The sequence below is a fragment of the Oncorhynchus mykiss genome, chromosome 30, assembly GCF_013265735.2.
Source record: "Oncorhynchus mykiss isolate Arlee chromosome 30, USDA_OmykA_1.1, whole genome shotgun sequence".
NCBI classification, from domain to species: Eukaryota; Metazoa; Chordata; class Actinopteri; order Salmoniformes; family Salmonidae; genus Oncorhynchus; species Oncorhynchus mykiss.
This window is the reverse complement of record NC_050570.1, coordinates 10,879,360-10,901,885: the sequence shown is the minus strand read 5'-3', so window position 1 is coordinate 10,901,885 and position 22,526 is coordinate 10,879,360. Positions and strand designations below refer to the sequence as shown.

General features: G+C 40.5%; 1 protein-coding gene across 1 annotated transcript in view; it reads right to left on the bottom strand.

Moving 5' to 3' along the window:
* The window catches only part of LOC110521306 (receptor-type tyrosine-protein phosphatase beta), a 120,749-nt gene that overhangs the window by 18,619 nt on the left and 79,604 nt on the right, over positions 1-22,526 (bottom strand). Inside the window, exons 14-23 of the mRNA XM_036968573.1 lie at positions 22,086-22,346; positions 21,596-21,856; positions 16,521-16,781; positions 16,031-16,291; positions 14,021-14,281; positions 13,531-13,791; positions 11,723-11,983; positions 8,228-8,488; positions 7,738-7,998; positions 4,485-4,745 (exon numbers count right to left, since the gene is read on the bottom strand). Coding sequence (XP_036824468.1) covers positions 4,485-4,745; positions 7,738-7,998; positions 8,228-8,488; positions 11,723-11,983; positions 13,531-13,791; positions 14,021-14,281; positions 16,031-16,291; positions 16,521-16,781; positions 21,596-21,856; positions 22,086-22,346 — 2,610 coding nt within the window. The remainder of the gene's footprint in view (positions 1-4,484; positions 4,746-7,737; positions 7,999-8,227; positions 8,489-11,722; positions 11,984-13,530; positions 13,792-14,020; positions 14,282-16,030; positions 16,292-16,520; positions 16,782-21,595; positions 21,857-22,085; positions 22,347-22,526) is intronic.

Sequence of the window (22,526 nt, the reverse complement as noted above, 5' to 3'; positions counted from 1 at the left end):
TGTTGTCGCATACCAGCTGCAGAGGCAATCCGAAGTGTGCAAACGTTGTTCTGAGACGACACTCTATCGTCTGAGCTGAGGTGGAGGAGTCAGTGCAAAACACCTCTGGCCATTTGGAATGGGCATCAACTATAACCAGAAACATGTGCTTTTCAAAGGGACCAGTATAGTCCACATGAATTCTCTGCCATGGCTCTGTGGGCCATACCCCTGGGTGGACTGGGACAGGAGCAGGCATGTGGAGGGTTTCCAAACATCCGCTATCAAATCAAATCACATTTGTATTAGTCATATGCTTACTAACAAGCCCCTAACGAAAAATGCAGTTTAAAAAATATGAATAAGAATAAGAAATAAAAGGAAGAAGTAATTAAAGAGCAGCAGTAAAATAACAATAGCGAGACTATATACAGTGGGTACCAGTAGAGAGTCAATGTGCAGTGGTACCGGTTAGTCGAGGTAATTGAGGTAATATGTACATGTATTTAGAGTTATTAAAGTGACTATGCATAGATAACAACAGAGTAGCAGCGGCGTAAAAGAAGGGGTGGGGAGGGGGGGCAACGCAAATAGTCTGGGTAGCTATTAGATTAGATGTTCAGGAGTCTTATGGCTTGGGGGTGGAAGCTGATAAGGACCTAGACTTGCCACTCCAATGCCGCTTGCTGTTCATTGTTTTCTATCTGTTGATCCAAACCGGGCCACCAGAAGTGGCTTCTCATGAGCAGCTTCATTTTGACAATTCCAACATGCCCTTTATGTAGTTGCTACAAAACTTGATGTTGGCATTGACTATCATTCCCCACATCAAACATCCTTGGTACATTGTGTTAGGTTCTATATTTATTTTCTTATTTAATGAGGCAAGTCAGTTAAGAACAAATTCTTATTTACAATGACGGCCTAGGAACAGTGAGTTAACTGCCTTGTTCAGGGGCAGCATGATAGATTTTTACCTTGTCAGCTCAGAGATTTGACCTAGAAACATTTCAGCTACTGGTCCAATGCTCTAAACACTAGGCTACCTACCGCCCTGGCAAATTAACCTTAGAACATTTCACGGAGTGCTGCTTTTGATACCATCGATCACCACATTCTTTTGGAGAGAGTGGAAACCCAAATTGGTCTACACGGACAAGTTCTGGCCTGGTTTAGATCTTATCTGTCGGAAAGATATCAGTTTGTCTCTGTGAATGGTTTGCCCTCTGACAAATCAACTGTAAATTTCGGTGTTCCTCAAGGTTCCGTTTTAGGACCACTATTGTTTTCACTATATATTTTACCTCTTGGGGATGTCATTCGAAAACCTAATGTTAACTTTCACTGCTATGCGGATGACACACAGCTGTACATTTCAATGAAACATGGTGAAGCCCCAAAATTGCCCTCGCTAGAAGCATGTGTTTTAGACATAAGAAAGTGGATGGCTGCAAACTTTCTACTTTTAAACTCGGACAAAACAGAGATGCTTCTTCTAGGTCCCAAGAAACAAAGAGATCTTCTGTTGAATCTGACAATTAATCTTAATGGTTGTACAGTCGTCTCAAATAAAACTGTGAAGGACCTCGGCGTTACTCTGGACCCTGATCTCTCTTTTGAAGAACATATCAAGACCATTTCAAGGACAGCTTTTTTCCATCTACGTAACATTGCAAAAATCAGAAACTTTCTGTCCAAAAATGATGCAGAAAAATTAATCCATGCTTTTGTCACTTCTAGGTTAGACTACTGCAATGCTCTACGTTCCGGCTACCCGGATAAAGCACTAAATTAACTTCAGTTAGTGCTAAATACGGCTGCTAGAATACTGACTAGAACCAAAAAATGTGATCATATTACTCCAATGCCAGCCTCCCTACACTGGCTTCCTGTCAAGGCAAGGGCTGATTTCAAGGTTTTACTGCTAACCTACAAAGTATTACATGGGCTTGCTCCTACCTATCTCTCTGATTTGGTCCTGCCGTACATACCTACACGTACACAAGACGCAGGCCTCCTAATTGTCCCTAGAATTTCTAAGCAAACAGCTGGAGGCAGGGCTTTCTCCTATAGAGCTCAAATGTTATGGAATAGTCTGCCTACCCATGTGAGAGACGCAAACTCAACCTTTAAGTCTTTACTGAAGACTCATCTCTTCAGTGGGTCATATGATTGAGTGTAGTCTGGCCCAGGAGTGTGAAGGTGAACGGAAAGGCTCTGGAGCAACGAACCGCCCTTGCTGTCTCTGCCTGGCCGGTTCCCCTCTTTCCACTGGGATTCTCTGCCTCTAACCCTATTACAGGGGCTGAGTCACTGGCTTACTAGGGCTCTTTCATACCGTCCCTAGGAGGGGTGCGTCACTTGAGTGGGTTGAGTTACTGATGTGATCTTCCTGTCTGGGTTGGCGCCCCCCCTCCCCCCCTTGGGTTGTGCCGTGGCGGAGATCTTTGTGGGCTATACTCGGCCTTGTCTCAGGATGGTAAGTTGGTGGTTGAAGATATCCCTCTAGTGGTGTGGGGGCTTTGGCAAAGTGGGTGGGGTTATATCCTTCCTGTTTGGCCCTGTCCGGGGATGTCATCGGATGGGGCCAGTGTCTCCTGACCCCTCCTGTCTCAGCCTCCAGTATTTATGCTGCAGTAGTTTATGTGTCGGGGGGCTAGGGTCAGTTTGTTATATCTGGAGTACTTCTCCTGTCCTATCCGGTGTCCTGTGTGAATTTAAGTATGCTCTCTCTAATTCTCTCTTTCTCTCTCTCGGAGGACCTGAGCCCTAGGACCATGCCTCAGGACTACCGGGCATGATGACTCCTTGCTGTCCCCAGTCCACCTGGCCGTGCTGCTGCTCCAGTTTCAACTGTTCTGCCTGTGATTATTATTATTTGACCATGCTGGTCATTTATGAACATTTGAACATCTTGGCCATGTTCTGTTATAATCTCCACCAGGCACAGCCAGAAGAGGACTGGCCACCCCACATAGCCTGGTTCCTCTCTAGGTTTCTTCCTAGGTTTTGGCCTTTCTAGGGAGTTTTTCCTAGTCACTGTGCTTCTACACCTGCATTGCTTGCTGGTTGGGGTTTTAGGCTGGGTTTCTGTACAGCACTTTGAGATATCAGCTGATGTACGAAGGGCTATATAAATAAATTTGATTTGATTTGACAGGTGATATTTTGCAGTTGTGGTGCCTGTACCACTGCATCGATTTTGTCCTGTGTTTTGTGCAATCCATTGCGGTCAATTTCACGTCCACAGAAGACAATCTTGTACATGAAGAACCCACTTCTGTAATTTACCTGTAGTCCATACCCTTTGCTGTTTCTGTATGACAATGCCCCCATGCACAGAGCGACATCCATACAGAAGTGGTCTGTCGAGAGCGGTGTGGAAGAACTTGACTGGCCTGCATAGAACCCTAACCTCAACCGCATAGAACACCTTTGGGATGAATTGGAACGTCGACTGCGAGCCAGGCCTAATCACCCAACAGTGCCCGACCTCACTCATGCTCTTCTAGCCAAATTAAAGCAAGACCCAGCAGCAAGGTTCCAACATGTAGTGGAAAGCCTTCCCAGAAGAGTTGAGGCTGTTATAGCATCTAATGGGGGGACAACCTCGATATTAATACTCTGTCCACATACTTCTTGTGATTTAGTGTATATAACCATTGAATGTTGAAGAATATAACTCATGAATGCCATGAAATTAGTTAAACTATCATACCCCATCAGAACCCAAAATATAATATTGTTTTACTCAAATTTTAAACAAACACTGCATAGCCTCAAAATAAGAATAGGATATGTTTCTAACTGAATCTATATTAATGTGGATGCTGGCATTATTATGGATAATAAATTGTGAATAATGATGAGTGAGAGAGTTACAGACGCACAAATGTCAGACCCCCCCAAGACATAGTAACCTCTCACCATTACAATAACAGGCCAAGGCAGCATTTTTGGGGGGGTATGACACATTGAACAAAAATATTAACGCAACATGCAACAATTTAAAAGATTTTACTGAGCTACAGTTCTAATAAGGAAATCAGTTAATTGAAATACATTGATTAAGCCCTAATCAATGGATTTCACATGCCTGGGAATACAGATATGTATCTGTTGGTCAAAGATTCCTTAAAAAATGTGTCCCCCAATTTAAGGTGACCAAAAGTATAGGGACAAATTCACTTTGTTTATTAAAGTAGTAAAGTGAGAAGTATTTGGTCCCATATTCATAGCATGCCATGGCTACATCAAGCTCGTGACTTAAAGTTTGTTGGATGCGTTTGTTTTTTGTTTTGGATGCTACAATGATTACGTATAATCCTGAATAAAATATGAATAATTATGAGTGAGAAATTTAGACACAAATATTATAACCCCTCCCCCCCAAAAAAATGCTAACCTCTCACCATTACATTAACAGGGAGGTTAGCATATCAATGAATACGAATAGTATCTGTGGCATTGAAACAATCCAACACTAAAGTATCTGAGTTACTTACTTGTATACTTAGAAACTGTCTTGCTCTGTCCTACAGTTGTGTTATCTCCAGCCACTGCAGTGACTGTGAAGAAGTACTGCACTCCAGGAGTGAGAGCAGTAACATTAAAAGAGGTTTCTGGGGTATTCTGACTGCCACTGGTATTGCCATCAGTCCATTCAATTCTGAAGAAGGATCTGTTTCCGAATGGTTCAGTCCAGTTCAGAAACACAGATGATGTTGTGATTTCAGTGACAGTCAGGTTCCTGATGACTTCAGGCTCTGTGCGTGCAAGAAAGTTATATTTTGGGAAAAGATCACCAGAATCATTATTATTCATGGTAATCACCATACAGTCTATATATATGATCAGAAGCATGCTAATTCTACATACATTTAAGGTACGTATGTAGGACACAAAAATGGTACCTCTAAAAACATATTTAAAGATAGTAAGCATTATCAATGACATGAAACGTTTTGGGGACAAAAAAATGAGTTTTCAATAAAGAACAAGCACTTAATCATACTATCCAAGCCCAATTTTGCAATTGATTGCAGATAAACACATTTCCTAAATATTCTGGATCAGTTGGAGTCTACACTCCCTTCAAAAGAGAGAATTATGTGAACCAAAACTACAGTGACTGACAGATATACTGGTTAAACATGATGAGTAATCCTTCAGTAGTCTTATCAGCAGCGACTGCAGCAACTATGAGTCTGTACTGCACTCCAGTAGTCAGCTCAGTTACATTAAAGGCTGTCTCAATGGTAGTTCAATTCATATCTCTACTGCCATCAGTCCACTCTACTCTATAGAAGGAGCATTTTTCCAATGGTTCAATCCAGCTCAGAGACACAGAAGATGTCTGGATTTCAGAGACAGCGCGGTTCCTGATGACTTCAGGTTGTACGTGAGCAAGAAAGGTGATTTTAGGGGACACTAGACAAGGGTTGGGCGGTATTCAGATTTGTATATCATCATAACGTCCTTCTCTCAGGCAGGAATTTACGGTATTACAGGCTTAGTACAGAAGGGGGCGCCAAGAAATTAGAAGCCCTTTGGGAGTCTGTTACCAGAATGCTAACAAAATTAGCACAAATGATAGCAAATTTCCATAGAGGCTGCTAGCTAAATATGCCAACGAGCACAAACGAAAGCATTTTTTATTAAGAGACAGGCAGTCCAACTCAATACTTATACATATATAGGAGATACCGATTGTAATTTTTGGTGAGTTTGGACATTTGCAAGCGAATGTGAACAAGAGACATTGTGCAAATGAACAGTACTGGCTCTGGAGCAGCAGGTGTAAATGCTGTGTCTGTGTGGAGTCCGGAGTTGCTAGGGCAACGGGACTGCCTGCTCTGCTCGAAGAAGATGGAAGCAGACGGGCTGATGGGGGAGAAAAATACGGGCCGAGAACAGACAGGAGAAAAAACTCAAGGAAATCGAAAGATAGTTGTGGCAGCTGTACAGATAACTCATCCAAAAGGCTTTTCAAACACGGCAGAAAGACAACACAATATGATGTCCCATCACCTTATAAATGCAGTCACTTAGACAACTAGCTAAATAAACTTAGGGGTCGCATTAATGCAGAATTCTTAGTTATACACACAAGAAAAATATATAAATGCATAAGAAATATCTTGCTGCATTTTGTAAACGCGGATCTAAAATGATTCTTATTGTGATTTCTGCTCAGCATCAGACAAATGTTGCGCTTCAGTTGCACATGAACGGGCATTCTACCAGCAGACAGAGGAGCTCTGACTGATGTGCGGCTACTTTACTCCAGCACTTTTCTCAGTGTAGCCAGCGTACTTTTCTTTGGTAAAATGTAAGATTAACTTTAAGAAAAACATTAGGAAAAGTAGCTGGATACATTCTCTCTATGATAAACATTAGAAATATGATGGCTAGAAAAGTTTTTGTAAGAAAAGACTGTACTTTTTCGTTGTAAGCTGATTTAGCCTACCAGCCAAATAGCATTGCGCTTCTGGTCTCATCTGATGAAAAATAAGCTATTTTCTGCCGAATGTGTTGCACTAATGTACTTTCTGTGAAGGAAAACTATAGTTGCACATCCCTGGCAACTCTGTTGACGCAAAAAACAACTGGTGACTTTCAATATAAAACGCAACCCCTGTCAATACACAGCTTGACTCACCGGCTCCCGCTCTCACCAGTTGTGCTATTTATAAAGTAAAACGTGACTGGCTCAACTATTCTGGGGAACTACCGTAAGCTTAATAATGTCAAATAGTGTGACAGGTGAAATAAAGAACCCAATCTGCGTTATCTTGTAACATATTGCACAAGTTGACTGCAGGTATTTACTTAAAAAGTAGCTACAAATATGAAACTGTATAGAAAAACTTCAAAGAAATAGTTTCAACAGTATTGGCGGTATTGAAAAACCACCTCGTGGCTATTTCATAACACCTCGGTACACAGTATACACGGTATACCGCAAGAGCCTACACTAGACAATAATATATCTTCAAAGACATCAGTATTAAAAGTACAATGCCGCAGTTTTTATCTCAATATCAAATCATTTCTGGGGAACAATTAAGTAACTTACTGTGAATGTTTTCAATAAAAAACATTATATATATTTATTTTTTTACAAATTTAGCTTCTTCGCAAATAGAGCAATTTGTCAAGCAGGAAATTAGCTGGGACTGTCTAGTAGAGGTCTGAGTGGGGCTGGGGAAAACTTTAAACTAGCTGTTATTGGCAGAGAGGTTTGAAACTGTTTCTATTTGAAATGTATCGCAGGGTGATGTCACAGGGCAGGCCAAAACTCCGTCCCACCAAAACAGATTGAAATGTCAGGCGTTTTCTTTCAAACAGCTCCTACATTAAAAGGGAATTAACATAATCTTCAGCATTTCAGAATGTTATTCCAACATCACAGTGTAGAAAAATACAATACACAGGAAAATCACGTGACTACACTGAGCCTTTAACGGCCACAATATCCACTGCCCAGAGGTATGGATCAGCCTCTAATATCCACTGCCCAGAGGTATGGATCAGACTCTAATATCCACTACCCAGAGGGATGGATCAGCCTCTAATATCCACTACCCAGAGGGATGGATCAGCCTCTAATATCCACTACCCAGAGGTATGGATCAGCCTCTAGACATGAAAAATGTCCGTTAAGACCAAGAGTTCTACAACTCAAAAATATCAGATACAGAACGTTGCATAAAGCAGTTAAGAAATAGAGTCCAGACAATTTAAACTTCATCTTACTTGTAAAGAGTGAAACACTGATATTTTTGCCTTCAGTCATCTCATCTCCAGCCACTGCAGTGACCCTGAATGTGTACTTCACTCCAGCAGTCAGCTCAGTTACGTTCAAAGCTGTCTCATTGGTAGTTGTATTCATGTCTCTACTGCCACCAGTCCATTCTACTCTATAGAAGGATCTGTTTCCCAATGGTTCAATCCAGCTTAGAGACACAGATGATGTTGTGATTTCAGAGACACTAAGGTTCCTGATGACTTCAGGTTCTGTGCATGCAAGAAATGTACATTTTGGGAGAAGAACACACCATTGGATTACCTAGTATCTACCTACAGTACTCTATCCCAGGATTTCAACACTTTTGATTCCAAAAAAGAAAGAGGACCTTACCCTTCCTCTTATTACCCTATCATTGTTAAATACAGATATTAACATAATCATTACATGGTTCCACTTCAGAGAAAATATTAAGACCATTCCAATGAAAAGGCTTACTTGTAAAGAGTGCTTTCTCCTGAGCTTTTCCTTCAGTTATATTATCACCAGCCACTGCAGTGACCCTGAATGTGTATTTCACTCCAGCAGTCAGCTCAGTTACATTAAAGGCTGTCACATTGGTAGTTGTATTCATATCTCTACTGCCATTAGTCCATTCTACTCTATAGAAGGAGCTGTTTCCCAATGGTTCAATCCAGCTCAGAGACACAGATGATGTTGTGATTTCAGTGACAGTCAGGTTCCTGATGACTTCAGGCTCTGTGCGTGCAAGAAAGTTATATTTTGGGAAAAGATCACCAGAATCATTATTATTCATGGTAATCACCATACAGTCTATATATATGATCAGAAGCATGCTAATTCTACATACATTTAAGGTACGTATGTAGGACACAAAAATGGTACCTCTAAAAACATATTTAAAGATAGTAAGCATTATCAATGACATGAAACGTTTTGGGGACAAAAAAATGAGTTTTCAATAAAGAACAAGCACTTAATCATACTATCCAAGCCCAATTTTGCAGTTGATTGCAGATAAACACAATTCCTAAATATTCTGGATCAGTTGGAGTCTACACTCCCTTCAAAAGAGAGAATTATGTGAACCAAAACAACAGTGACTGACAGATATACTGGTTAAACATGATGAGTAATCCTTCAGTAGTCTTATCAGCAGCGACTGCAGCAACTATGAGTCTGTACTGCACTCCAGTAGTCAGCTCAGTTACATTAAAGGCTGTCTCAATGGTAGTTCAATTCATATCTCTACTGCCATCAGTCCACTCTACTCTATAGAAGGAGCATTTTTCCAATGGTTCAATCCAGCTCAGAGACACAGAAGATGTCTGGATTTCAGAGACAGCGCGGTTCCTGATGACTTCAGGTTGTACGTGAGCAAGAAAGGTGATTTTAGGGGACACTAGACAAGGGTTGGGCGGTATTCAGATTTGTATATCATCATAACGTCCTTCTCTCAGGCAGGAATTTACGGTATTACAGGCTTAGTACAGAAGGGGGCGCCAAGAAATTAGAAGCCCTTTGGGAGTCTGTTACCAGAATGCTAACAAAATTAGCACAAATGATAGCAAATTTCCATAGAGGCTGCTAGCTAAATATGCCAACGAGCACAAACGAAAGCATTTTTTATTAAGAGACAGGCAGTCCAACTCAATACTTATACATATATAGGAGATACCGATTGTAATTTTTGGTGAGTTTGGACATTTGCAAGCGAATGTGAACAAGAGACATTGTGCAAATGAACAGTACTGGCTCTGGAGCAGCAGGTGTAAATGCTGTGTCTGTGTGGAGTCCGGAGTTGCTAGGGCAACGGGACTGCCTGCTCTGCTCGAAGAAGATGGAAGCAGACGGGCTGATGGGGGAGAAAAATACGGGCCGAGAACAGACAGGAGAAAAAACTCAAGGAAATCGAAAGATAGTTGTGGCAGCTGTACAGATAACTCATCCAAAAGGCTTTTCAAACACGGCAGAAAGACAACACAATATGATGTCCCATCACCTTATAAATGCAGTCACTTACTTAGACAACTAGCTAAATAAACTTAGGGGTCGCATTAATGCAGAATTCTTAGTTATACACACAAGAAAAATATATAAATGCATAAGAAATATCTTGCTGCATTTTGTAAACGCGGATCTAAAATGATTCTTATTGTGATTTCTGCTCAGCATCAGACAAATGTTGCGCTTCAGTTGCACATGAACGGGCATTCTAACAGCAGACAGAGGAGCTCTGACTGATGTGCGGCTACTTTACTCCAGCACTTTTCTCAGTGTAGCCAGCGTACTTTTCTTTGGTAAAATGTAAGATTAACTTTAAGAAAAACATTAGGAAAAGTAGCTGGATACATTCTCTCTATGATAAACATTAGAAATATGATGGCTAGAAAAGTTTTTGTAAGAAAAGACTGTACTTTTTCGTTGTAAGCTGATTTAGCCTACCAGCCAAATAGCATTGCGCTTCTGGTCTCATCTGATGAAAAATAAGCTATTTTCTGCCGAATGTGTTGCACTAATGTACTTTCTGTGAAGGAAAACTATAGTTGCACATCCCTGGCAACTCTGTTGACGCAAAAAACAACTGGTGACTTTCAATATAAAACGCAACCCCTGTCAATACACAGCTTGACTCACCGGCTCCCGCTCTCACCAGTTGTGCTATTTATAAAGTAAAACGTGACTGGCTCAACTATTCTGGGGAACTACGGTAAGCTTAATAATGTCAAATAGTGTGACAGGTGAAATAAAGAACCCAATCTGCGTTATCTTGTAACATATTGCACAAGTTGACTGCAGGTATTTACTTAAAAAGTAGCTACAAATATGAAACTGTATAGAAAAACTTCAAAGAAATAGTTTCAACAGTATTGGCGGTATTGAAAAACCACCTCGTGGCTATTTCATAACACCTCGGTACACAGTACACACGGTATACCGCAAGAGCCTACACTAGACAATAATATATCTTCAAAGACATCAGTATTAAAAGTACAATGCCGCAGTTTTTATCTCAATATCAAATCATTTCTGGGGAACAATTAAGTAACTTACTGTGAATGTTTTCAATAAAAAACATTATATATATTTTTTTTTTTACAAATTTAGCTTCTTCGCAAATAGAGCAATTTGTCAAGCAGGAAATTAGCTGGGACTGTCTAGTAGAGGTCTGAGTGGGGCTGGGGAAAACTTTAAACTAGCTGTTATTGGCAGAGAGGTTTGAAACTGTTTCTATTTGAAATGTATCGCAGGGTGATGTCACAGGGCAGGCCAAAACTCCGTCCCACCAAAACAGATTGAAATGTCAGGCGTTTTCTTTCAAACAGCTCCTACATTAAAAGGGAATTAACATAATCTTCAGCATTTCAGAATGTTATTCCAACATCACAGTGTAGAAAAATACAATACACAGGAAAATCACGTGACTACACTGAGCCTTTAACGGCCACAATATCCACTGCCCAGAGGTATGGATCAGCCTCTAATATCCACTGCCCAGAGGGATGGATCAGCCTCTAATATAAACTGCCCAGAGGTATGGATCAGACTCTAATATCCACTGCCCAGAGGTATGGATCAGCCTCTGATATCCACTACCCAGAGGGATGGATAAGCCTCTAATATACACTGCCCAGAGGTATGGATCAGCCTCTAATATCCACTACCCAGAGGGATGGATCAGCCTCTAATATCCACTGCCCAGAGGGATGGATCAGCCTCTAATATCCACTGCCCAGAGGGATGGATCAGCCTCTAATATCCACTACCCAGAGGGATGGATCAGCCTCTAATATCCACTACCCAGAGGGATGGATCAGCCTCTAATATCCACTACCCAGAGGTATGGATCAGCCTCTAGACATGAAAAATGTCCGTTAAGACCAAGAGTTCTGCAACTCAAAAATATCAAATACAGAACGTTGCATAAAGCAGTTAAGAAATAGAGTCCAGACAATTTAAACTTCATCTTACTTGTAAAGAGTGAAACACTGATATTTTTGCCTTCAGTCATCTCATCTCCAGCCACTGCAGTGACCCTGAATGTGTACTTCACTCCAGCAGTCAGCTCAGGTACGTTAAAAGCTGTCTCATTGGTAGTTGTATTCATGTCTCTACTGCCATTAGTCCATTCTACTCTATAGAAGGAGCTGTTTCCCAATGGTTCAATCCAGCTCAGAGACACAGATGATGTTGTGATTTCAGTGACAGTCAGGTTCCTGATGACTGCAGGCTCTGTGCGTGCAAGAAAGTTATATTTTGGGAAAAGATCACCAGAATCATTATTATTCATGGTAATCACCATACAGTCTATATATATATGATCAGAAGCATGCTAATTCTACATACATTTAAGGTCAGTATGTAGGACACAAAAATGGTACCTCTAAAAACAAATTTAAAGATAGTAAGCATTATCAATGACATGAAACGTTTTGGGGACAAAAAAAATAGTTTTCAATAAAGGACAAGCACTTAATCATACTATCCAAGCCCAATTTTGCAGTTGATTGCAGATAAACACATTTCCTAAATATTCTGGATCAGTTGGAGTCTACACTCCCTTCAAAAGAGAAAATTATGTGAACCAAAACAACAGTGACTGACAGATATACTGGTTAAACATGATGAGTAATCCTTCAGTAGTCTTATCAGCAGCGACTGCAGCAACTATGAGTCTGTACTGCACTCCAGTAGTCAGCTCAGTTACATTAAAGGCTGTCTCAATGGTAGTTCAATTCATATCTCTACTGCCATCAGTCCATTCTACTCTATAGAAGGAGCTGTTTCCCAATGGTTCAATCCAGCTCAGAGACACAGATGATGTCATGATTTCAGAGACAAAGAGGTTCCTGATGACTTCAGGTTCTTACGTGAGCAAGGAATTTGATTTCACGGGACACTAGAAAATATTATATCTTGAAAGACATCTGTATTAAAAGTCCAATGTAGCCATTTGTTTCTCAATATTGAATATTTTCTGGGTAACAATTCGGTACCTTACTGTCATTGTTTTCAATTCAAATGTTCAAAAACAAACAAAAATAGCTTGTCAGCAAAGAGCAATTTCTCAAGGAAGAATTTAGCTTGGAATGTCTGGGAGTGGTCTGAGTGGGGAGGGGAAAACTGAAAACTGGATAATATTTTTAATATTTTTAATACATTTAGCTCCTGGATATGTCACCATTCAGGCCAAAAAGTCACCCAACCAAAACAGACTGACATTCCAAACAGCTCTTACACTAAAAAGGCATGATCATAATTTTCACAATTTCATAGTATTATTCCAACCTCATAGTGTGGAAATATATATAAAACACAACAATCTAAATGTTGACTGCACTGGGCCTTTAAATGCTACAATATACACTTCCCAGAGGGATGGATCAGCCTCTAATATACACTGCCCAGAGGTATGGATCAGCCTCTAATATCCACTACCCAGAGGGATGGATCAGCCTCTAATATACACTACCCAGAGGGATGGATCAGCCTCTAATATACACTTCCCAGAGGGATGGATCAGCCTCTAATATCCACTGCCCAGAGGGATGGATCAGCCTCTAATATCCACTACCCAGAGGGATGGATCAGCCTCTAATATCCACTACCCAGAGGGATGGATCAGCCTCTAATATCCACTACCCAGAGGTATGGATCAGCCTCTAGACATGAAAAATGTCCGTTAAGACCAAGAGTTCTGCAACTCAAAAATATCAAATACAGAACGTTGCATAAAGCAGTTAAGAAATAGAGTCCAGACAATTTAAACTTCATCTTACTTGTAAAGAGTGAAACACTGATATTTTTGCCTTCAGTCATCTCATCTCCAGCCACTGCAGTGACCCTGAATGTGTACTTCACTCCAGCAGTCAGCTCAGGTACGTTAAAAGCTGTCTCATTGGTAGTTGTATTCATGTCTCTACTGCCATTAGTCCATTCTACTCTATAGAAGGAGCTGTTTCCCAATGGTTCAATCCAGCTTAGAGACACAGATGATGTTGTGATTTCAGAGACACTAAGGTTCCTGATGACTTCAGGTTCTGTGCATGCAAGAAATGTACATTTTGGGAGAAGAACACACCATTGGATTACCTAGTATCTACCTACAGTACTCTATCCCAGGATTTCAACACTTTTGATTCCAAAAAAGAAAGAGGACCTTACCCTTCCTCTTATTACCCTATCATTGTTAAATACAGATATTAACATAATCATTACATGGTTCCACTTCAGAGAAAATATTAAGACCATTCCAATGAAAAGGCTTACTTGTAAAGAGTGCTTTCTCCTGAGCTTTTCCTTCAGTTATATTATCACCAGCCACTGCAGTGACCCTGAATGTGTATTTCACTCCAGCAGTCAGCTCAGTTACATTAAAGGCTGTCACATTGGTAGTTGTATTCATATCTCTACTGCCATTAGTCCATTCTACTCTATAGAAGGAGCTGTTTCCCAATGGTTCAATCCAGCTCAGAGACACAGATGATGTTGTGATTTCAGTGACAGTCAGGTTCCTGATGACTGCAGGCTCTGTGCGTGCAAGAAAGTTATATTTTGGGAAAAGATCACCAGAATCATTATTATTCATGGTAATCACCATACAGTCTATATATATGACCAGAAGCATGCTAATTCTACATACATTTAAGGTCAATATGTAGGACACAAAAATGGTACCTCTAAAAACACATTTAAAGATAGTAAGCATTATCAATGACATGAAACGTTTTGGGGACAAAAAAAATAGTTTTCAATAAAGGACAAGCACTTAATCATACTATCCAAGCCCAATTTTGCAGTTGATTGCAGATAAACACATTTCCTAAATATTCTGGATCAGTTGGAGTCTACACTCCCTTCAATAGAGAGAATTATGTGAACCAAAACAACAGTGACTGACAGATATACTGGTTAAACATGATGAGTAATCCTTCAGTAGTCTTATCAGCAGCGACTGCAGCAACTATGAGTCTGTACTGCACTCCAGCAGTCAGCTCAGTTACATTAAAGGCTGTCTCAATGGTAGTTCAATTCATATCTCTACTGCCATCAGTCCACTCTACTCTATAGAAGGAGCTGTTTCCCAATGGTTCAATCCAGCTCAGAGACACAGATGATGTCATGATTTCAGAGACAAAGAGGTTCCTGATGACTTCAGGTTCTTACGTGAGCAAGGAATTTGATTTCACGGGACACTAGAAAATATTATATCTTGAAAGACATCTGTATTAAAAGTCCAATGTAGCCATTTGTTTCTCAATATTGAATATTTTCTGGGTAACAATTCGGTACCTTACTGTCATTGTTTTCAATTCAAATGTTCAAAAACAAACAAAAATAGCTTGTCAGCAAAGAGCAATTTCTCAAGGAAGAATTTAGCTTGGAATGTCTGGGAGTGGTCTGAGTGGGGAGGGGAAAACTGAAAACTGGATAATATTTTTAATATTTTTAATACATTTAGCTCCTGGATATGTCACCATTCAGGCCAAAAAGTCACCCAACCAAAACAGACTGACATTCCAAACAGCTCTTACACTAAAAAGGCATGATCATAATTTTCACAATTTCATAGTATTATTCCAACCTCATAGTGTGGAAATATATATAAAACACAACAATCTAAATGTTGACTGCACTGGGCCTTTAAATGCTACAATATACACTTCCCAGAGGGATGGATCAGCCTCTAATATACACTGCCCAGAGGTATGGATCAGCCTCTAATATCCACTACCCAGGGGGATGGATCAGCCTCTAATATACACTACCCAGAGGGATGGATCAGCCTCTAATATACACTTCCCAGAGGGATGGATCAGCCTCTAATATCCACTACCCAGAGGGATGGATCAGCCTCTAATATCCACTACCCAGAGGTATGGATCAGCCTCTAATATCCACTACCCAGAGGGAGGGATCAGCCTCTAATATCCACTACCCAGAGGGATGGATCAGCCTCTAATACCCACTACCCAGAGGTATGGATCAGCCTCTAATATCCACTGCCCAGAGGGATGGATCAGCCTCTAATATCCACTACCCAGAGGTATGGATCAGCCTCTAATATCCACTACCCAGAGGGATGGATCAGCCTCTAATATCCACTACCCAGAGGGATGGATCAGCCTCTAATATCCACTACCCAGAGGTATGGATCAGCCTCTAGACATGAAAAATGTCCGTTAAGACCAAGAGTTCTGCAACTCAAAAATATCAAATACAGAACGTTGCATAAAGCAGTTAAGAAATAGAGTCCAGACAATTTAAACTTCATCTTACTTGTAAAGAGTGAAACACTGATATTTTTGCCTTCAGTCATCTCATCTCCAGCCACTGCAGTGACCCTGAATGTGTACTTCACTCCAGCAGTCAGCTCAGGTACGTTAAAAGCTGTCTCATTGGTAGTTGTATTCATGTCTCTACTGCCATTAGTCCATTCTACTCTATAGAAGGAGCTGTTTCCCAATGGTTCAATCCAGCTTAGAGACACAGATGATGTTGTGATTTCAGAGACACTAAGGTTCCTGATGACTTCAGGTTCTGTGCATGCAAGAAATGTACATTTTGGGAGAAGAACACACCATTGGATTACCTAGTATCTACCTACAGTACTCTATCCCAGGATTTCAACACTTTTGATTCCAAAAAAGAAAGAGGACCTTACCCTTCCTCTTATTACCCTATCATTGTTAAATACAGATATTAACATAATCATTACATGGTTCCACTTCAGAGAAAATATTAAGACCATTCCAATGAAAAGGCTTACTTGTAAAGAGTGCTTTCTCCTGAGCTTTTCCTTCAGTTATATTATCACCAGCCACTGCAGTGACCCTGAATGTGTATTTCACTCCAGCAGTCAGCTCAGTTACATTAAAGGCTGTCACATTGGTAGTTGTATTCATATCTCTACTGCCATTAGTCCATTCTACTCTATAGAAGGAGCTGTTTCCCAATGGTTCAATCCAGCTCAGAGACACAGATGATGTTGTGATTTCAGTGACAGTCAGGTTCCTGATGACTGCAGGCTCTGTGCGTGCAAGAAAGTTATATTTTGGGAAAAGATCACCAGAATCATTATTATTCATGGTAATCACCATACAGTCTATATATATATGATCAGAAGCATGCTAATTCTACATACATTTAAGGTCAGTATGTAGGACACAAAAATGGTACCTCTAAAAACACATTTAAAGATAGTAAGCATTATCAATGACATGAAACGTTTTGGGGACAAAAAAATTAGTTTTCAATAAAGGACAAGCACTTAATCATACTATCCAAGCCCAATTTTGCAGTTGATTGCAGATAAACACATTTCCTAAATATTCTGGATCAGTTGGAGTCTACACTCCCTTCAAAAGAGAAAATTATGTGAACCAAAACTACAGTGACTGACAGATATACTGGTTAAACATGATGAGTAATCCTTCAGTAGTCTTATCAGCAGCGACTGCAGCAACTATGAGTCTGTACTGCACTCCAGTAGTCAGCTCAGTTACATTAAAGGCTGTCTCAATGGTAGTTCAATTCATATCTCTACTGCCATCAGTCCATTCTACTCTATAGAAGGAGCTGTTTCCTAATGGTTCAATCCAGCTCAGAGACACAATTGATGTCATGATTTCAGAGACAAAGAGGTTCCTGATGACTTCAGGTTGTACGTGAGCAAGAAAGGTGATTTTAGGGGACACTAGACAAGGGTTGGGCGGTATTCAGATTTGTATATCATCATAACGTCCTTCTCTCAGGCAGGAATTTACGGTATTACAGGCTTAGTACAGAAGGGGGCGCCAAGAAATTAGAAGCCCTTTGGGAGTCTGTTACCAGAATGCTAACAAAATTAGCACAAATGATAGCAAATTTCCATAGAGACTGCTAGCTAAATATGCCAACGAGCACAAACGAAAGCATTTTTTATTAAGAGACAGGCAGTCCAGCTCAATACTTATACATATATAGGAGATACCGATTGTAATTTTTGGTGAGTTTGGACATTTGCAAGCGAATGTGAACAAGAGACATTGTGCAAATTAACAGTACTGGCTCTGGAGCAGCAGGTGTAAATGCTGTGTCTGTGTGGAGTCCGGAGTTGCTAGGGCAACGGGACTGCCTGCTCTGCTCGAAGAAGATGGAAGCAGACGGGCTGATGGGGGAGAAAAATACGGGCCGAGAACAGACAGGAGAAAAAACTCAAGGAAATCGAAAGATAGTTGTGGCAGCTGTACAGATAACTCATCCAAAAGGCCTTTAACTTTTCAAACACGGCAGAAAGACAACACAATATGATGTCCCATCACCTTATAAATTCAGTCACTTACTTAGACAACTAGCTAAATAAACTTAGGGGTCGCATTAATGCAGAATTCTTAGTTATACACACAAGAAAAATATATAAATGCATAAGAAATATCTTGCTGCATTTTGTAAACGCGGATCTAAAATGATTCTTATTGTGATTTCTGCTCAGCATCAGACAAATGTTGCGCTTCAGTTGCACATGAACGGGCATTCTACCAGCAGACAGAGGAGCTCTGACTGATGTGCGGCTACTTTACTCCAGCACTTTTCTCAGTGTAGCCAGCGTACTTTTCTTTGGTAAAATGTAAGATTAACTTTAAGAAAAACATTAGGAGAAGTAGCTGGATACATTCTCTCTATGATAAACATTAGAAATATGATGGCTAGAAAAGTTTTTGTAAGAAAAGACTGTACTTTTTCTTTGTAAGCTGATTTAGCCTACCAGCCAAATAGCATTGCGCTTCTGGTCTCATCTCGTCCTAAATGATATCTTAACCGCCATCGATAAGAAACATTACTGTGCAGCCGTATTCATTGATCTGGCCAAGGCTTTCGACTCTGTCAATCACCACATCCTCATCGGCAGACTCGACAGCCTTGGTTTCTCAAATGATTGCCTCTCCTGGTACACCAACTACTTCTCTGATAGAGTTCAGTGTGTCAAATCGGAGGGTCTGCTGTCCGGACCTCTGGCAGTCTCTATGGGGGTGCCACAGGGTTCAATTCTTGGACCGACTCTCTTCTCTGTATACATCAATGAGGTCGCTCTTGCTGCTGGTGAGTCTCTGATCCACCTCTACGCAGACAACACCATTCTGTATACTTCTGGCCCTTCTTTGGACACTGTGTTGACAACCCTCCAGGCAATTTTCAATGCCATACAACTCTCCTTCCGTGGCCTCCAATTGCTCTTAAATACAAGTAAAACTAAATGCATGCTCTTCAACCGATCGCTACCTGTACCTACCCGCCTGTCCAACATTACTACTCTGGACGGCTCTGACTTAGAATACGTGGACAGCTACAAATACTTAGGTGTCTGGTTAGATTGTAAACTCTCCTTCCAGACCCATATCAAACATCTCCAATCCAAAGTTAAATCTAGAATTGGCTTCCTATTTCGCAACAAAGCATCCTTCACTCATGCTGCCAAACATACCCTTGTAAAACTGACCATCCTACCAATCCTCGACTTTGGCGATGTCATTTACAAAATAGCCTCCAATACCCTACTCAACAAATTGGATGCAGTCTATCACAGTGCAATCCGTTTTGTCACCAAAGCCCCATATACTACCCACCATTGCGACCTGTACGCTCTCGTTGGCTGGCCCTCGCTTCATACTCGTCGCCAAACCCACTGGCTCCATGTCATCTACAAGACCCTGCTAGGTAAAGTCCCCCCTTATCTCAGCTCGCTGGTCACCATTGCATCTCCCACCTGTAGCACACGCTCCAGCAGGTATATCTCTCTAGTCACCCCCAAAACCAATTCTTTCTTTGGCCGCCTCTCCTTCCAGTTCTCTGCTGCCAATGACTGGAACAAACTACAAAAATCTCTGAAACTGGAAACACTTATCTCCCTCACTAGCTTTAAGCACCAACTGTCAGAGCAGCTCACAGATTACTGCACCTGTACATAGCCCACCTATAATTTAGCCCAAACAACTACCTCTTTCCCTACTGTATTTTATTTATTTATTTATTTTGCTCCTTTGGACCCCATTATTTTAATTTCTACTTTGCACATTCTCCCATTGCAAATCTACCATTCCAGTGTTTTACTTGCTATATTGTATTTACTTTGCCAACATGGCCTTTTTTGCCTTTACCTCCCTTATCTCACCTCATTTGCTCACATCGTATATAGACTTGTTTATACTGTATTATTGACTGTATGTTTGTTTTACTCCATGTGTAACTCTGTGTCGTTGTATCTGTCGAACTGCTTTGCTTTATCTTGGCCAGGTCGCAATTGTAAATGAGAACTTGTTCTCAACTTGCCTACCTGGTTAAATAAAGGTTAAATAAAAAAAATAAAAAAATCTGATGAAAAATAAGCTATTTTCTGCCGAATGTGTTGCACTAATGTACTTTCTGTGAAGGAAAACTATAGTTGCACATCCCTGGCAACTCTGTTGAAGCAAAAAACAACTGGTGACTTTCAATATAAAACACAACCCCTGTCAATACACAGCTTGACTTACCGGCTCCCGCTCTCACCAGTTGTGCTATTTATAAAGTAAAACGTGACTGGCTCAACTATTCTGGGGAACTACGGTAAGCTTAATAATGTCAAATAATGTGACAGGTGAAATAAAGAACCCAATCTGCGTTAATCTGTAACATATTGCACAAGTTGACTGCAGGTATTTACTTAAAAAGTAGCTACAAATATGAAACTCTATAGAAAAACTTCAAAGAAATAGTTTCAACAGTATTGGCGGTATTGAAAAACCACCTCGTGGCTATTTCATAACACCTCGGTACACAGTATACACGGTATACCGCAAAAGCCTACACTAGACAATTATATATCTTCAAAGACATCAGTATTAAAAGTACAATGCCGCAGTTTTTATCAATATCAAATCATTTCTGGGGAACAATTAAGTAACTTACTGTGAATGTTTTCAATAAAAAACATTATATATATTTTTTTTTTTACAAATTTAACTTCTTCGCAAATAGAGCAATTTGTCAAGCAGGAAATTAGCTGGGACTGTCTAGTAGAGGTCTGAGTGGGGCTGGGGAAAACTTTAAACTAGCTGTTATTGGCAGAGAGGTTTGAAACTGTTTCTATTTGAAATGTATCGCAGGGTGATGTCACAGGGCAGGCCAAAACTCTGTCCCACCAAAACAGATTGAAATGTCAGGCGTTTTCTTTCAAACAGCTCCTACATTAAAAGGGAATTAACATAATCTTCAGCATTTCAGAATGTTATTCCAACATCACAGTGTAGAAAAATACAATACACAGGAAAATCACGTGACTACACTGAGCCTTTAACGGCCACAATATCCACTGCCCAGAGGTATGGATCAGCCTCTAATATCCACTGCCCAGAGGTATGGATCAGCCTCTAATATAAACTGCCCAGAGGTATGGATCAGACTCTAATATCCACTGCCCAGAGGTATGGATCAGCCTCTGATATCCACTACCCAGAGGGATGGATAAGCCTCTAATATACACTGCCCAGAGGTATGGATCAGCCTCTAATATCCACTACCCAGAGGGATGGATCAGCCTCTAATATCCACTGCCCAGAGGGATGGATCAGCCTCTAATATCCACTGCCCAGAGGGATGGATCAGCCTCTAATATCCACTACCCAGAGGGATGGATCAGCCTCTAATATCCACTACCCAGAGGGATGGATCAGCCTCTAATACCCACTACCCAGAGGTATGGATCAGCCTCTAGACATGAAAAATGTCCGTTAAGACCAAGAGTTCTGCAACTCAAAAATATCAAATACAGAACGTTGCATAAAGCAGTTAAGAAATAGAGTCCAGACAATTTAAACTTCATCTTACTTGTAAAGAGTGAAACACTGATATTTTTGCCTTCAGTCATCTCATCTCCAGCCACTGCAGTGACCCTGAATGTGTACTTCACTCCAGCAGTCAGCTCAGGTACGTTAAAAGCTGTCTCATTGGTAGTTGTATTCATGTCTCTACTGCCATTAGTCCATTCTACTCTATAGAAGGAGCTGTTTCCCAATGGTTCAATCCAGCTTAGAGACACAGATGATGTTGTGATTTCAGAGACACTAAGGTTCCTGATGACTTCAGGTTCTGTGCATGCAAGAAATGTACATTTTGGGAGAAGAACACACCATTGGATTACCTAGTATCTACCTACAGTACTCTATCCCAGGATTTCAACACTTTTGATTCCAAAAAAGAAAGAGGACCTTACCCTTCCTCTTATTGCCCTATCATTGTTAAATACAGATATTAACATAATCATTACATGGTTCCACTTCAGAGAAAATATTAAGACCATTCCAATGAAAAGGCTTACTTGTAAAGAGTGCTTTCTCCTGAGCTTTTCCTTCAGTTATATTATCACCAGCCACTGCAGTGACCCTGAATGTGTATTTCACTCCAGCAGTCAGCTCAGTTACATTAAAGGCTGTCACATTGGTAGTTGTATTCATATCTCTACTGCCATTAGTCCATTCTACTCTATAGAAGGAGCTGTTTCCCAATGGTTCAATCCAGCTCAGAGACACAGATGATGTTGTGATTTCAGTGACAGTCAGGTTCCTGATGACTGCAGGCTCTGTGCGTGCAAGAAAGTTATATTTTGGGAAAAGATCACCAGAATCATTATTATTCATGGTAATCACCATACAGTCTATATATATGATCAGAAGCATGCTAATTCTACATACATTTAAGGTCAGTATGTAGGACACAAAAATGGTACCTCTAAAAACACATTTAAAGATAGTAAGCATTA